General features: G+C 38.1%; 2 protein-coding genes and 1 long non-coding RNA gene across 4 annotated transcripts; 2 read left to right on the plus strand and 1 right to left on the minus strand.

Annotated features, from left to right (window-relative positions):
• On the plus strand, positions 1-2,703 carry nedd8 (neural precursor cell expressed, developmentally down-regulated 8). Its single transcript, NM_001016973.2, is given in 4 exon segments — positions 1-47; positions 1,074-1,121; positions 1,939-2,021; positions 2,441-2,703. Coding segments are annotated over 4 exon segments (234 nt in total). The 5' UTR covers positions 1-29; the 3' UTR covers positions 2,526-2,703.
• Positions 2,649-7,602, minus strand: LOC105948573. Its single transcript, XR_001172011.3, has 2 exons — positions 7,345-7,602; positions 2,649-2,771 (listed from the first exon to the last, which is right to left on the minus strand). It is a non-coding gene; the product is annotated as an uncharacterized LOC105948573 (long non-coding RNA).
• Positions 7,081-15,486, plus strand: tm9sf1 (transmembrane 9 superfamily member 1). Of its 2 annotated transcripts, XM_012971468.3 has the most exons (7): positions 7,127-7,185; positions 9,354-9,458; positions 9,795-10,111; positions 10,203-10,803; positions 10,906-11,091; positions 11,341-11,614; positions 13,136-15,486. In XM_012971468.3, exons 3-7 carry the CDS (start codon positions 9,797-9,799, stop codon positions 13,527-13,529), a joined length of 1,770 nt encoding a protein of 589 aa, XP_012826922.1. In that variant the 5' UTR covers positions 7,127-7,185; positions 9,354-9,458; positions 9,795-9,796; the 3' UTR covers positions 13,530-15,486. The 2 variants fall into 2 exon arrangements, with proteins under 2 accessions (XP_002939067.1, XP_012826922.1); XM_002939021.5 differs by lacking the exon at positions 9,354-9,458 and having other exon boundaries at positions 7,081-7,185.
• The last annotated feature ends 1,840 nt before the right edge of the window (positions 15,487-17,326 follow it).

Here is a 17,326-nt window from a genome sequence, read left to right on the forward strand (position 1 = left end):
CGGCAGAAAGGCTTACAAAAATCTGCAGCATGTTGATCAAAGTGAAGGTAAAGGGAATTAGATTAAAAATTGATGACGGGGGAAGAGGTAGAGGTGTAGGGTAGGCTATGCGACTAGCGAGGCTGCTTCGGGAGACGAATCAGTAGGATGCGAAGGCGAAACAGAGGGAATGAAAGGGAATTGCTGTTGAGAGGCCAGATGCATAGTGGGAACTCAAAACAGTGCCTTATTGATCATAGCCTTTGCTGGTGTAAAAGGGGGGGTGAGGCTAATCCTTTCTGAGAAGCCTGAGTACTTACAGTACGGGAGGGTGTGTGAAAATAAGAAACAAAACCTTTGCTGATACTGATGACATTTTTGGGGGTTTAAAGCAGAGTTAACAAAGAGGGTATGTGCTGACAAAGCATATTTTAGGCTTTTATCTACAATCTCTGGGTAATGTGTAATAACAGATACACACTTTAGTTAGAATGACCTAGCCCCGTGGCTCAGCTTGCTTACTAATAATTCCAAAATTAAAGTTTGCACATATGTCTGATAAGTGCTGGGAATTAGGTAAGCTTCTAGTAGAAGGCCAATAAGTGAAAATATTCTGGTCACTTGTGCTTGCATATTGAATGGCAATCAAATAGTTATGGGTCCTTCCTTTCTCTCACCAATCATCAGATGTAGTATAGTAGGCTTTATGGCTGGGATACCTTTTAAAAGCTTATACATTGTTTCAAAAGTGCACAAAAAATAAGAAAAAAGGAACAATAGCTCAGAAAACCTATATGAAACTCACTGGTCAGTCCACTGCTGTGGTTAATCATTTTACAAGATTTTTATTTAGTGACCAAAAGTAATATAAGTATCCACTGACTAAAGAAATGTTAAAGGGGTAGCCCATGGGCTGCAAAAGGATACTATTTTCTAGACTTCTCCCAGAAAATGCAAAGATCATAAGGTTACATAAATTCAGTGGAAGTAGTTTAAAACAGGACAAATGGACAGTTGGTGCTGTAAAAATCAGTAAGTAAAGAAATAATGCTCATTTGTTCAGTATATAATTACCTTTTTTTATTTTATTTCAGACGCTGACTGGCAAGGAAATAGAAATTGACATTGAGCCAACAGACAAGGTAAAAGGCTGTGTGTGATTGTGCATACTTGGGAGACAGTTTAAGGACCAATATGTAGTTAATGTAATAGATCTAAAGCTCACACATTTGAATTGATAAGGAGTAAGTTATTTGTGGGTGGACAAAAGGGTGTGTAATTTCAATTTTTTTTTATAACAATTCCCAATATTACATTTAATGCCCTGAGATCATTTGAACCACTGCACCTTGCATATACTGTATTTTACAAGGAATTGAAGGCAGAGTCCTTCAGTGGGACAGGTACCCATGGGTTACCTGCAAGAAAACGGGTAGGATTTTCAGATGCAGGTATAGATAGATGCGGTCGGCAGGGTAATGGTTTGGGTTGTGGGTCTTATCCATCTTTCTTGTCTTATATAACCTATATTATCTATATTTTACTCCTTTTAAATGTTTTTTGAACTTTTATTCTGCCCCTGCCCACTTCTGAGGATGTCACTTCCAGTTTGCAGCAACAGCATTTCCTGTTTAATAGCTGTCAGCAGATTGCAGAAAAGGCAGTTGCGGGTCGAAGCAAGTAAAAATGAGTGGTGTGGGTGGGTTCTCAAAAATTGGTTCTGTGCAGAACTCTGAAGGTTTATACCACGCTGCTTGAAAAAATATTTTAAAACAGGTTGATGTTTGCAAACAACATCCAGTTTGTGGGTGTAAAGACAGCAATACACACTGATCATAAATGGGAAGCAGTAATTTCATTAACTAAATAGCTGAAAGGAGACATGTGAATTTTGAAGTGTATTGATTCTAAGGAATTTGCCCTAGAATCTAAACTATTAATATATTATGTTTTGTGCAGGTGGAGAGGATAAAGGAGCGAGTGGAGGAAAAGGAGGGCATCCCACCACAGCAACAAAGATTAATTTACAGTGGAAAACAAATGTGAGTAATAAACAAGACCTCATATCCAGCAATAAATAGTACATATGTCCTGTCTGTGGTTGGGTACAACGTGAAGCATCTTTTCCACGGCATAATATACTTATTGCAGAAATGTGCAGTGCTTTGTACCTAACTAGTGCTATGTATAATCGTTTCCAGCATATTATACTAAATCCTTTTAAAAGTTCTGTTTATTTTAATTTGTGTCTTCCAGAATGTCTGCAGGTAACTTTGATGGCCATGTACAAAAAATAGGCAGAGATATTGTTATTATAGAAGCCATTGCATTGGCATTTAGAGACAAAATAAAATATTTGAAACTAATATTTGGGCAGACTAGTGTTCCTACTTAAAATGGCTGTTGGTCTCTCATTTGTAGGGCTGTTCTTTGTCATGATATCTTTTTGATTGTTCTCCAGGAATGATGAGAAAACAGCAGCTGACTACAAGATACAGGGTGGTTCAGTATTACATTTGGTCCTTGCACTTCGAGGAGGTTGCTGAAGCTGGATTGCCTCCTACTGTGTGGAATGTGGGTGATGATGCTCCATCCAATGTGGGGGACTGCAGTGTGTACTGTAGTATCCCTCTTATATCTGCTTGTTTGATTGTAAAATAATGACGTGGTTTTTTTTTTTTTTTTGCATGTTTTTTCCTTAAATAAACTTCCCCTTGTCTTCTCTGCCTCTTTCTGGTGTATCCTCTTTATAAGATAGAGCTCATATGGCAGGTTTAACTCGTGTTTAGTATCTGCAGAATAAAGACAACATATAGCATTGGACTGTATTTACAGCAGCACATAAAGCTTAGAGGTACATGTATAGCTTAAAAAAATGTGAGGGGAGTATAAAAGTAACATTACCATTTACTTAAAAAAAAAAATATAGAAATTTAAAGGAGAAGGAATGGTTCTGTCACTGGGAATGCCGAATGTTAGGCACCACCCCACAGTGATTGTAAACACTTACCTGATACCCTGGGCCAGTGCTCTTGTTAGCAGCAAACTGCACAGACCCAGGGTACATGTGAGCAATTATCTTCTTCCTTTTTTCTTTCCTTAAAAGCCTGGGGGCAAGGAATGCATGCAGTAGAGTAAAAGCTGGCTTTGTTTGTTACAGTTTGGCTTTTCACTACTGCACTTGTCAACCCAGCATGAAGAAAGAAGCAGGAAGAGGATCGCTTGCATATATCCCATGCTGGTGTAGTTTTCTGGTAACTGGACCACCAGCCTGAGGTACTGTGTAAGTGATTACAATCACCGGGGGTTGTCTAACATTTGGCACCCCCCCCCCCTTCCCCAGTTATTGAACCTTTTCTTCTCCTAATTTCTCAGAGTGTCCTTTAAATCAGTTTTGCAATTTGCATTTTTTTTTATTTGTTTTCATGATCTTAGCAGTTTATAACATTTGCAACAAGAATGCCCCCTTTGGTTCTGCTCGCTTATATTGCACCCTCATAGTGAGACATAGACCTGAGATGAGAAGTACCCGAAGAAGCCTACTGCATCAGTAACTTATGACTGATCATATTAGCAGTGTAACACTGCTAATATTTTAGAATGCTCAAAGAAAATGTATGGAATTGTAAAAAGTGCTCATGAGAAGACTTTAAACAATTGTACATTAAGATGTTTGGGTGAGCAGACTGTAGTTAATCTTATATGTAATAAAAGGCACTAAGTTTGCCTAGGAACCGTAACCCATAGCAACCAATAAGATGTTTACTTTTAACAGGTGACCAGTCAATGCTTCCTGCTAATTGGATGCTATAACTTACTGCTTCTGGGCAAACAATGTATTTTATTCCATAACCCCGAGTGTGTTCTAGAACAGTGCTGCCCAACTTTTGTGGTACTGACAGGCAGCACAGGACAGGCAGAGTATTGCGCACACAGCCAGGGTAGAGCAGGGCAGCAAAGAGCAGGCAGAGTATGGCACACACAGGCAGGGTGGGGCAGGCAAAGTAGGGAAGGATGACTACACAAGCAACTGATCACGACCCCTCCAACATGAACAGTTTGTACTGTACTATATACAGTGCCACAATGCCGGCACTGCTCTTACAGCCTGTCTAAAATGTGAACTGGTGGACAATGTGGGCACTGAGAGTGAGGTATTACAGGTGTTAAAAAAAACAGCTTCCAGTCTGAATCTGAGGTGTGGATATTGCAGGGGTCTGTTAATCTCAGGACTGATACAATTTAAAGTTTACACAAAAGCAGTCATTGCAGCCAGACAGACTGTCATCATCCTTCTGTGTGTCAGCTGGTCTGTCTGCCACTTACTCTTTCTGACAGCCTACAATTACATTGCTCTTAAAGGAACAGTAACACCAAAAAATGAAAGAGCTTTAAAGTAATAAAAATATAATGCACTGTTGCCCTGCACTGGTAAAACTGGTGTGTTTGCTACAGTAACACTACTATAATTTATATGATAAGCTGCTGTGTAGCCACGGGGGCAGCCATTCAAGCTAGAAAAAAGGAGAAAAGGCACAGGTTACATTGCAGATAACAGAAAAGAATACAATAGTGTTTTATCTGTTATCTGCTATGTTCCTGTGCCTTTTCTCCTTTGAATGGCTGCCTCCATGGCTACATAGCAGCTTATTTATATAAATTATAGTAGACTTTCTGAAGTAAACACACAACTTTTACCAGTGCAGGGCAGCAGCACATTATATTTTAGTTACTTTTATACACTTTCATTTTTTGGTGTTACTGTTCCTTTAAATCAGATATAACTCAACAACTAGGAGTATGATGCTGTGTAATATTTCTTGTACTTCTAAGCACAGAGTATATTGTGAGTAACTGTTTTATTGTTTCTTCTATTAAAGATTTTAATATTACCATATAAGGTGGTTACTTGTGACCACGAAAAGATGTTACTGGAATGCATATTGAAACCTGGCATTCCGAAACTGGCACAGAATGCTATGTCTAGAAGCCAATCGTTGCTAACACCTGTGATCATATTTTTTCCTACTTAGTTTCATCCTCAATTAAGCAGTTATTAAAACTGACAATAAATTTGACACAAAAACTACTTTACATTTATATGTGTCACAGTTCCCACCGTATGCACATCTGTCTAGGTTTTTTTCATAGCACAGAAATATATTGAATCCCCATATTTACATATATTTATAAGTGCCAACATATTTCAAAGGGCCAGGCATTAAATGAGTTTGTAGTAGGGATGCACCAAAACCACTATTTTGGGATTCAGCAAAACTCCGAACCCTTCGTAAAAGATTTTGCCGAATACCGAACCAAATCCGAATTCTATTTTGCATTTGCAAATTGAGTGACCAAAGTGTTTAAAAGAACCACATGTGCAGCATGTGGCGAAATTTTTTCAACTTCCATATTTATGTGATAAAAAGTCACGTGATTTTAAGGATTCGGATTTGGTTCTGACAGGACCATGATTTCAGCTGAATCAAATCCTGCTGCAAAAGGCCTAATCTTGGCCAAATCCCGAACCAAATCCTGGATTCGGTACATCCCTGGTATATATATATTCAACATACAGATTACATACAAAAACAATATTGCCAAAACCCATCCCTTTCTTTCTACTGTAACAGCTAGGCTGCTCATGCATGCTTTCATCCTATCCCGACTTGACTACTGTAACCTGCTACTAATTGGCCTTCCTAACTCCCATCATTCCCCCCTACAGTCTATATTAAATACTGCTGCCAGAATTCTCCTCCTCTCATCCAGGAGAGTTCAGGCCCTTCCCCTGCTAAAGTCCTTATTGTGGCTTCCTATTAAAGGAGACATATTGGATAAATGGGAAACCCCTAACCCTGTAGGCAATTATGAATAATATCCGGTGCTGGTTTCCCTTTGGGCTAAACATTAACCCTATCTGTAACAATGGCCCCTTTATTGGAGCTCCCTATAGATCCTCTCACTTCTCTGTCCGAGTTTGAAATGAAGAGTGGGCGTGTCCTAACGGTCCCTGCCAGAAGCACAGTAGGAGGTGGAGAGCCAATCACAGCCCTGCACTCACACAAGCAAAGACAGGCTTTAGTTCCCTATCAGGTCAGCCTAGCTGCTGATTGGTTCCTATCCTACAGTGCAGGGTACGGAGGGCCGCCGGCTCCCCAGCTCATCCAGAGAATTCAGCCAGCAGGAAGTGGCACAGATGAGCGGGGCTAGTGGGGTTTTTGTGGAATTTCTCAATAAATCAGTCAGAAACACAACTTTTTTAAGCACAATCCTTCTATATCTAGAGGAGTATAATTCCCTGGTACATTCATAATTTTTATAGGATATGTCTCCTTTAAACAAAGAATATCGTACAAACTCCTTCTCTGGCCTAAAGTGTGTGCAATAGAACTTACAGCATTTGTATCCAGAAAACTGAATTAAGGGAAGGTCATATCACACAGTTTATTTTCAGCAGATAGTTTTAATTTTGTAATTGCCTTTTTCTCTCTAATATGCAATGTAAAAGAAAAGTATAAAGTTTTGATTTTTGTATTTTTTGTATTAGCCTTAAACTATTCTGATCTAAATTATGAAAAACCTTTATCTGGAAATCCTTTAGTTAAAATGTTTCCAGATAATAAAGCCAATACCTGTTTTCCCATATTCCTTACTCCAAACACTATTATTCCGGGAAGAAGAGGGGGTCCTGCCTATTATTATTGTGTACCTAGAAGGTAAGTTTACAAATGCTAACGAGTTACCGGCATGACAGAATAAAGTTCACTTTCAGATCACTTTCAAAAACTTCTGGAGTCAATTTATTTAAAGCATAACATTCCTATCCCGCGAACCAAAAATTATGATCTTGCCCTTTTTAAAAATGGCTGTGAAAGGCAGTGTGACGTGTAACAACGTACGATGGACTGCCCGGAGACCAAGGACCCAATATGCTGACGTGTTCAGGTTGGTTTAATATATGCCTGTAGGGTTAACGCTTGCTTAAACCCCAATAAGATTAATAAACTAGGGCTGTTGTTAAACATAACATTTCTTCAGGAGTATATATGTATTTATATATATATAAAGGCTTTAAAAGTGACAGCCAGCGACTAAAGAACGTAGTCTACCCATCGTTTCAGGCAGGCAGCAGTCAACTATGCAACGTCACACAAGGTCTGGGGTTTGGGAAGCTGTCAGAGGAATCCTGGAGACAGCGATCAGGTATGGAGAAACACAGTGCAACAAGGCAAAAACTAGTTTAAATAATAAGATAGCATTTCCTGTTGAAGCGGGAGCATTTAACATAAACCAGCTTTGTTAGTAAATACGAGATAATAGATTAAAAAAACTCGCTGTACACATTAGTTAAATCCGCCTTACCTTGAGTGTAATAACAGGAAGTATCCATGGTAATTATGGGTTCCTGTCTTATCGATTGTGAGGCATAACCAGTTGTATAGAAAGTGTGTACACAAATCAGGCAGGCGATAAGGCCCATGCAGTTTAGTTAGCTGGTCATTGTGGGGCCCAGCAGAAGGGCCATATTCATAAGCATCCAGATTCATTTTGTTGTTTTAAACAAAGCTAGAGAATCGCCCAAAATGATGTAGTTTACATTAATAACTATAAATATTTACATTTGGGTGGTGCAGCATGCACATATCTATGGATACTAACAGCATATTTTGCCTTTGGTTTCAAATTAAGTTTTCTTTTTACTCCCTCCCAATCGAATTTAAATGGTAGCCCTGGGCGCCTAACATTGTGTGATACCATTGTTTTGTTTTCCAAAACTCTGGAATGTTCTTTTATGATTTAAAAGGTAGACTTCATGAGAAAAAAACCCCAACAGGTTTAGGTTATTTGGATAAGGTGTAAGGACGAGGCATTTAGGTTTAAAAACTGGTAACACCTGTAATATAGAACCTGTTGGACAAGTTTCAGTTAAACCGTATTCTAATTTGTTTTGGAAAATCCTAAATGGTATTCCACAGCAGGATCATGTAAAAAAGCAGTTTGAATGAAAAGTACCTCTTTTGTAAAATGTGTGAGCAAGTCCCAGTGGTTTGAGATCCTTTTGAATCATGAACCCCTTGATAGTGCAGTTGTTTAAACAGACCTTTATATTCTTCTATTGTCCTGTTGTAACTGTAGTGACAAGGAACACCATGCAAAATAAGGTGCTTCTAACCTTTGTCACCAAATTATTATCTGGCCATGGAATCAAGGTAGTCCCCATGACCACTTAGGATGGACATGTTGTTATGAGGCAAGTGGGAAGCAAGTCCCCTGTTACTTTCAGGTTTGACATTGCTCCCCACACATGCCAGTGTGAGGCATCAGCCGACCTGATGCTTTGTCAAGGCTGGCCAAATGCAATTAGAAAAGATGAAAATATAGTCATAACTGCAACTTTTGATGTCATACATGCAGTAGTGATTGTGCTGAAATCTTCCAAGTTGCCCACTTCTATTACTTTAAACATAGTCAAAATAGTGGGAGTTGACTTTACTTTTGGCTTTACTGTACATTTTTTTTACAGTTTGGGCAGTGTGTATATCCTTGAGTACACAATACTTAAAGCAAAATCATGAAAAGTCAGAGCTGAACAGCTTTATTTGTCAAAAAAGGACTTAAGAAGCAGTCAGACTGCAAACCATTGTTCCAGGGATTCTTTATAATCTTTTCCAAACAGTAATATTCAGGAAAACAAAGCAATTATAAAAATATATTTTTATATTACAGTATTGTAAGTATTTGTATACTTTAATATGATGTTCTGAGACAATTTGAAACTGGTTCTAATAATTATTTAGCTTTTTGTTCAGCAACTTTACAGTTTTGAATTTTATCAGCTGTCTGGTTGTCAGTGTTTTGAACAAAGATCCGCCCATTTGTTGAAGTCACCAAATGAGTGGATCTTTTACCTATTTGTCCATCTTGAGGTAGGTAACATGGCTTATACAATCATTTGGCTCAGGGGGCAAACAATCGGATCACAGTGCAGTATATGCAGGTCTCTCAGCAACTTTAAGGGGTCCTTGTATGGCCACCTTGGGAGTAGGAGAAAGCCTAAACAGAAAGATAATTAATAAAAAGGCACAATAAAATTGTAGCCTTACAGAGAAATCAATCTTTCAGTCACTGCACCCTTATTTGAAAGCTGAAAAGAGGCAGAAAAAAAAGCAAATAATTAAAAAACTATTTAAAAAATGAAGGTCAGTTAAAAATTTGCTAAGGATAGGACACTTTGTAATATATTAGACTTAAAGGTGAACTTTTATATACAGGTACATTGTTACTGCTGTACAGGGCATTACAATGCCAGTGCTATTTAACCTTTTACATGTAGTTGGCTAATCTTTTTTTTATCACGTTACATGTTCAAGGGTTACATGTACAAAGAGGTCTATAGAACCTTTCAGCAGAGTGAGGGCCATAAAAATCCCTTGGAGGGCCATATTGATTTTTCTGTTGGACAACTCTACTATAAGGTACAGTTTTTAAGTTTTGGGTACTACCATTATTCTAGCCACCAGACTTCAGTTTTTTTTCATTATGCTCTAATAACTGTACTATGAAGTAGCATGATATAACTTAATCATAAATTTGAGATACCTCTACTTGAAGTTGCAGGATATCACCATAATTAATATGAATATGATATGCAAACCATGTAGGAATTAAACAGGTTTAGTTAAGGCCTCCTTGTAAGTTGCCCCTTGCTGCATATTGTTGTTACCAAAAAGCTTTGCAAAAAACTTCCAGCATGCAGATCTGAAGTGACCAGAGACATACAGTTTAATGAACACTTTCTTCTCTTTTTACAGACATGTGTTTTCTACACCTGCTCTCACTATTATGTGTGTGGCTGGTGGCTCCATCCCCAGCAACTGGGGATAATCGATATAAACCAGGGGATCCAGTGATGATGTATGTAAATAAAGTGGGCCCATATCACAACCCACAAGAGACTTATCACTACTACCAACTTCCAGTATGTGCTCCTGAGCAGATCCGCCACAAGAGCTTAACTCTAGGAGAAGTGTTGGATGGAGATCGCATGGCAGAGTCCATGTACCGAATTACATTTCGCCAAAATGTTGAAAGACAAACTCTTTGTGAGATGAAATTATCACTCAGTCAAGTGAGTGCTTTACATTGTTGTAGAATATGTCTGCTTTGCTTGATTTTTTTCTCATTGTTTTTATAATATTGATTGATTTACCTCTCTTTAGGTTGAGGAGCTTCGCCGAGCCATTGAAGAATTATATTATTTTGAGTTTGTGCTAGATGACATTCCAATACGTGGATTTTTGGGTTATATGGAAGAAAGTGGATTCCTTCCACACACTCATAAAATTGGACTTTGGGCTCACTTAGATATTAACATTGAATATAATGATGACCGCATTATCTATTCTAACGTGAGTGTACGTGATGTCAAACCATTCAGCTTAGACGATGTGAGAGAGACACTTAGTTTGACACACACTTACAGTATACACTGGTTTCCAAGTACTGTAACATATGAGCGGCGTGGAGATAGGCTTCGGGATTCAAGTTTTTTCCCCAAGAGCCTGGAGATTCACTGGCTTTCAATAATTAACTCTATGGTGCTGGTCTTTCTGCTCTTGGGATTTGTTGTCATCATCCTAATGCGTGTCTTGAAGAGTGATTTGGCTCGGTATAACCTAGATGAAGAAGGAGCAGATGACATGGAACAGGGAGACAATGGCTGGAAGATCATCCATACAGATGTGTTCCGCTTTCCACCATACAGAAGTCTCTTATGTGCAGTGCTTGGTGTGGGGTTTCAGTTCCTGGCATTGGGAACAGGTGAAAGTCTTCTTCCTCCCTCCCCCCACCCTAAACCCTACATTTTCCACTGTATTTATTATGCTGTGTAATAACCTTTCTCTTCCTTTGAATATTCTCCAGGCATTATAGTCATGGTTCTTCTGGGTCTGTTTAATGTGCACAGACATGGGGCTATAAATTCTGCAGCCATCCTACTCTACGCCCTCACTTGCTGTGTGTCTGGGTACGTGTCCAGTAATTTCTACAGGCAACTTGGAGGAGATCGTTGGGTTTGGAACATCGTACTTACAACCAGCCTCTTTTCTGGTATAAAACATTCCTAAATTTCTCTTCCTCTTTGTATAAGCACAGTCAAATAATACATTGTAAATCATTCATGTGAATTGTTTTTAGGAGAAATATCTTCTATTGTGATTTGTGCTTATTTTACTGTTACTACCTACTGGTAAATGTCAAAAGTTGAAGTGAAATTTCTACATTGGATACATAGATGCAACCATATCTTTCCTTTTACTACTTAACTTTACTAATTAACTTTGGTTTCTATATTTTCAGCGCCCTTTTTTCTGACATGGAGTGTGGTGAATTCAGTGCACTGGGCCAATGGCTCCACCCAAGCACTCCCAGCAACCACCATTCTGCTTCTACTCACTGTTTGGCTGCTAGTTGGTTTCCCTCTCACTGTTATTGGAGGCATCTTTGGAAAGAACAGTGCAGTAAACTTTGAGGCTCCTTGTCGGACTAAGAACATTGCCAGGGAAATCCCTCGTCAACCCTGGTATAAATCTGCACCAGTACATATGGCAATTGGAGGCTTTCTACCCTTCAGGTATTTTGCATATGCTCAGTCTCTAAGCCTTTCTGGTTGTCATAGGTTGAATAAAATCAAAAATTACACTTTACATATTAAATAGTATTTATGTGGATTTTTTGCTAATGTGTATTTGGGTTTCTGTCTCATGTCTTGACTTGATGAAGAAGCAGTTTTTGCTAACTGTGTGTGTCTTCCAAAAAGCTGATTTGTGTACAGGGTTCTTGGGGAAATGCTGAATAACTTAATAAGACACCCTTAACCCCAATAATGCTCCGCTGCTGCACAGATTGCAGTTGATTCCAGTAGCGATTTGTACTAGAACAAACAAGGGTAGCATTCATGGCTACTGCTTTCATAGGTGTTTTTAAACATGATTGGTGTGTTGTAGCCTTATGTGTTCTACTTATTTTTCTGCCATTAAGTGGTCAACATTCCTGTGGGTACAGCCCTGCAGGGGCACAACTTCAGTGCATTGAATGCACTGAGACACACTCGACCTCACAGAACAGCAAAAGCATTGCATTTTTTAAAAAAAATGAAAAGTTGCCAACACTCACAGACAAGAAGGTATGCAGAAAGTGTTTTTGCTCAGTTTTAGGCACATTGAATTCAAATGAACACAAAATCTATACAAAAAAATGTATACAAAATAGAGTCTGTTAATTATTTTCATCTGATGATGAACTGTGGATTTTATAACACTGTCATTGTGTTTAGTTTTTGTGGTGTGTATGCTAGAATTTGGCATGCTTGGATTTTTTTATTTATATTGACATAAATGAGTGTGAATCTAAATGACATAAGGTTATGGAAGAAACAGTTATTTAGAAAAAATAGTCAATTATGTTAAACCCTACTTTACAACACCACATTTTAGGTCGCAATTGTGATCTTTTGGGTGAGCATGTTGCTTATTATTTAGGTGGGTTCTAACTCAACCTATTTACTATGGGTGCTTCTGTTAAGCTTATGTGGTACAGTACTTCTTTTATAGTATTAAAGAGAAATAAAGTCTAAAAATACTGTTTTTATGTAACTTCTAGCAGCCCTATAACAATTACAATCCATGTCTTCAAAGTTGTCCACAGCAGCTCCCCATCTTCTGGTCTTAATAGGCCATGTCTGGAGTGTTAGTGACATTGTACATTCTCATTGCTGCTCAGTGAGGATATATCTGTCATGTAGTGGTTTCAGTGCTGCCATGCAGTGTGGATATGAAATAATTTCTAATTAGCCTTGTATAAATAAGTTAATTTTGTGTGTATAAATACAGTATATTGTATGTCTGTTTCTAAGCTCAGTTAACAAACAGCAGCCCAGAGCCTGTGCTGTAGATCAGCAGAAAATAAAATGGAGAGCTTTGGGAGTCACAGATCTTCAGTGCTTAAAGGATGTAGTGCTATTTGTTCGGTAAATAAGCACAAAACTCAGTATACAGAGATCTATAATAATTGTAAATACTGCATATTTTTATGTTAGGGGAGCAAATTGGATCTTAAACTAACATTTTTTTTTTTTCAATCTTGTCTTTTGCAGTGCAATCTCAGTGGAACTATATTATATATTCGCCACAGTTTGGGGCCGGGAACAGTATACACTGTATGGGATCCTGTTTATTGTGTTTGCTATCCTGCTGAGTGTGGGTGCTTGCATCTCGGTAGCTCTGACATACTTCCAGCTTTCAGGAGAAGACTATCGGTGGTGGTGGCGCTCAGTCCTAAGCACAGGTTCAACTGGAGCATTTATCTTCCTATATTCAGTATTCTATTACTGGCGCCGTTCTAACATGTCAGGAGTGGTTCAGACTGTCGAATTCTTTGGATATTCTTTTCTAACAGCTTATGTTTTCTTCTTAATGCTTGGAGCTGTCAGCTTTACTGCATCACTTCGGTTTATACGCTATATATACATAAACCTGAAGATGGACTAAGAGCTTGTATCGGCAGTAGCCACTGTGCTTTATGTACTGCATTTGTCAAAATGGACTAAATATGGAAGAAGGGAAATACTATTTATAGTTCAATGATAAATGATTTTGCAACTTTTTTGCAACAGTCGGGCAGTATGATTGTCTAGAATTAGACTGTGATCTGGAGAAACTGAAAAACCACCATGCGCATGGCACATACATTAGCGGCTATGGGGCATGTATATAAAGCTGTGTAAATAAAGTGGCATTAGGTTACATTTAGTTTGCCACTTTAACTCCACGGCAAGCTTTTAAAATCAAATATATTGAAAAAGCAAAGGCGTAGTGTGTAAAATTCTGGTGTTAAGAGGTGTTAGCTTAGAAAAAAGGCATCCTAACCAGTGCCACAGAATTTTACACCACTTTGCATGCCAGAAATGTTTTGCCACCTAAATTGATCCCCTTGACTAAATGGGTTATGCCAAGTAAAGTTGGAATTTTTGCTGTTAGTTTGGCATAAAAATAAACACCTATATAATTATATCCATGATCACAATGCATGGCCTTAATTAAAGCATAAAGACATGCCTGGGAGCTTTATAAATTCACCACTTGTTTTGCCTTTAATTCACACCATTTTTTGTCATTCAGTATTGTGTACACCTTAATAAATTTAGCATAATGAAATGCTGCATAGGCCAGAGACAGGGCATTCACACTAAAAATTATAATTTTTCCCATCCTAAAACATCTCAGTGAGAAAACAAACTTAGCTTGTCTATCAAGAGTTGAAACTGCACCAATATCTGACCTACATACATATTCCTCTTGGTGTCAGAATACTCAACAGCAGTTATTAATAAAATACTTTCTGATTGTACTTTTGTACATCACCTCTTTAATAGGTCTTAAACATATACAAGATATACATGTCTACCACAAAGAGTTTATATTCTTTTGTAAAGCCTCATTTGTTTTTTTTTTTTCATGCAGTTATCTTTTAACACTACCAAGGATTTGTTAGCTCTTGGGTTTTATTGCTTCATTATAGTTGTTTAAGGGCTGTGACAGACGGGCAGATTAGTTGCAGCGCAACAAATCTCCCTTGTCGCGGGTGACTAATCTCCCCGAAAATGCCATCCCACCGCCCGCGACAAGGGAGATTTGTCGCACTGTGACTAATCTGCCCGTCTGTCACAGCCCTAAATGTGCACAGAGGAAACCCTGGGTTACCTTGAGTAGAGAAACGTGTCATTATGCTTTCATAAATCACAGTCATTTTTTCATGGAAAGGATTAAAGTCACACTAGTACCAAGCATGCATTTAAATATAAGTTGCGCTAAGATTTTAAGAACTATTTATGGTATTTCCCAGATTGCCTCTATGTGCAACTAAAGCCCTGGCATAATATTACTTTTATATTATATCTGCAATGCAGGGGGCTGTTGTACCCATTGCTTTATGTAGATGAGGTCAATGCCAGTTCTTACTTACTCAGCCCACTCTGCAGACTATATCAGACTGCCCTGTATTTTTATGGCCAAACCCTTTTCATTTTTTTCAGATTACTGTTATATTACTGCACTTTTAAGATAATGGGGAATTGAGTGTCTTTCCTCCCAGCGCAATTAGTAGCTCTCTGGTTGTGGTACAAAACTGGCCTAATTTTATGGCATTAAGCTATTAATCGCCTGAACAACAAAACGCTCAGAATCACTCTGTTTCATTGAATTTGGCTGCTGCCCACATTTTTTTTCATTAGTTGGATCTTTGGGTGCCGCTGTAGGTTTTTTTTTTCTTTTCTCTCCATAGTTTTCTTATTAAAGTGAAAGGGGCTCAGATTGCTGTTTTCACAAATATTTTTTGGATTGTTTCTGAACTGTGCTGAAAGTCTCCTATAAACTCTCTGGAAATCTGTATGATATATTTATATATTGGTTTTTCTTTTTACAAAATAAATAATCATGTTTTTTTCTTGGGGAGTTTTGTTCAATGACAGACATACTTAGCCACATCCAAGGCTATAGAACACTGCCTTAAGGTCAAGTAAAACCAACTACCTTGTGAGTGCCAATTTGTAATGCATCTACCAGTAACTATTCTTTAAAAAATCTGCCCTTTTAGGGGATTTTTTTTTAATTAGCATCATGCTTTTTTTCCAAATCTTCAACATGCCCGTCTGAAGAAGTAATATAAAGCACATGTTAACCCAAGTAAGGTTGTGGCACATAGGAAAATTTGTTATACTTTAAGGTAAATGGCTTTCCTTGTCTTGTAAGGCTTTCACACCAGGCAGGGGCATTGCATACTTGTCCTTGTCAGTGAACACACAGGCATATTTTGGCCAAAAAAAGGACTTTCAGGCTATAATTTGCTCCATGTGCGCACCAGCTAGTAGATGTCTTTTCTGTCTCTGTCTATGCACTGAACATGGGGTGGAAGGTACGAACTGGTATTTTTACTACTGGCATTTTTCTACCAGTGAAGAAAAGCCTGGTGTGACAAAAGGGGATATTCAACTTAAAATGAACTTAGTATGACTTCAATCATTCAGTCAATGGTATTCTGAATGATTTAACTGTAATCTCATAGCTATGATGTCTAGAATCCAGGCAATAGTTTGAATGACTGGGAGGTAAATGGAAAAGGGTCTGAATAGAAAAATAAGTAATAAAAAAATGAAGACTAAAAATCACTGACCGTCATCTCATCATATATGTCTACAACATAAAAGTTATTTATGAGATGAATTTCCCCTTATAAACATATATAGGCATATGGCTCCTGGAGGATTTTAAATATGCAAAAGAGAACTAAAGGTGTAAATAATTCAATGTGCAATACTGGGGTAAATAAATATAGTTGTATATGTTGTTCTTATGTTTCTTTTACAGGTAAACAGTTGCTAAAATGAAAATAAACTTGTGTTAAAAAAAATGTACTTTTAACATTTTCAAATATAAGAAAGGTGTACAGAAAAAGAACTGAATCTGTGTGAGCTTGTTAAGTGGAGGAAGATGTTGCATACCTGTTTCCTTGCCTTCCCTATACAGAGAAACCTTTTGCTAAGGCAATTGTGTACGTACTTCCAGTAAAGGCTTATAGAGGTGGTACAAAAACAAGTACACCTAAGCTGGCCATATGTGTAAAGATACGCTAGTTTGGAGAGGTCACCAAACGAGTGAATCTTTAATTGAAATGCCCCCCTGTAGGTAGTTGATTTCTGACTAATCCGAACATATGGGCCAAGGGCCAAACGATCAGGTTACAATGCAGTACTAGCAGGCCATCAGGGGCAGCAACAACAAGCCAATGCATTCTTCGCCCTGACAGGTTTTTTTAAACCTGCCTAATCGACATCTGTCAGCAGCTTTTATCGGCCTGTATATGGCAACCTTTACTCAGAAGGATGCTTATACAGGTATAGGACCCGTTATCCAGAATGCTCGGGACCAAGGGTATTCCGGATAAGGGGTCGTTCCGTAATTTGGATCTCCATGCCATAAGTCTACTAAACAATCAATAAAACATTAATTAACCCAATAGGATTGTTTTGCATCATTTAAGGATTACTTATATCTTAGTTGGGATCAATTACAATCTACTGTTTTATTATTACAGAAAAAAAGGAAATCAGTTTTAAAATTCTGTATTATTTGATTAAAATGAAGTCTATGGGAGATGGGCATTCCATAATTCGGAGCTTTCTGGATAATGGGTTTCTGGATAAGGGATCCCATACCTGTATAACAAAGGCACATAAGTAGCTGCTACTTGTAGATCTTCAGAAATAGGTTGTATTGTTTCCTCATGGGAG

This window comes from Xenopus tropicalis, chromosome 1 (genome assembly GCF_000004195.4).
Source record: "Xenopus tropicalis strain Nigerian chromosome 1, UCB_Xtro_10.0, whole genome shotgun sequence".
Classification (NCBI taxonomy): domain Eukaryota; kingdom Metazoa; phylum Chordata; class Amphibia; order Anura; family Pipidae; genus Xenopus; species Xenopus tropicalis.

Coding starts and splice junctions, on each gene's coding strand:
- tm9sf1 (XM_002939021.5), top strand. CDS start 9,797: ATGTGTTTTCTACACCTGCTCTCACTATTATGTGTGTGGCTGGTGGCT. Junction 10,112..10,202: donor TGAAATTATCACTCAGTCAA/GTGAGTGCTTTA, acceptor ACCTCTCTTTAG/GTTGAGGAGCTTCGCCGAGC. Junction 11,092..11,340: donor TACAACCAGCCTCTTTTCTG/GTATAAAACATT, acceptor CTATATTTTCAG/CGCCCTTTTTTCTGACATGG.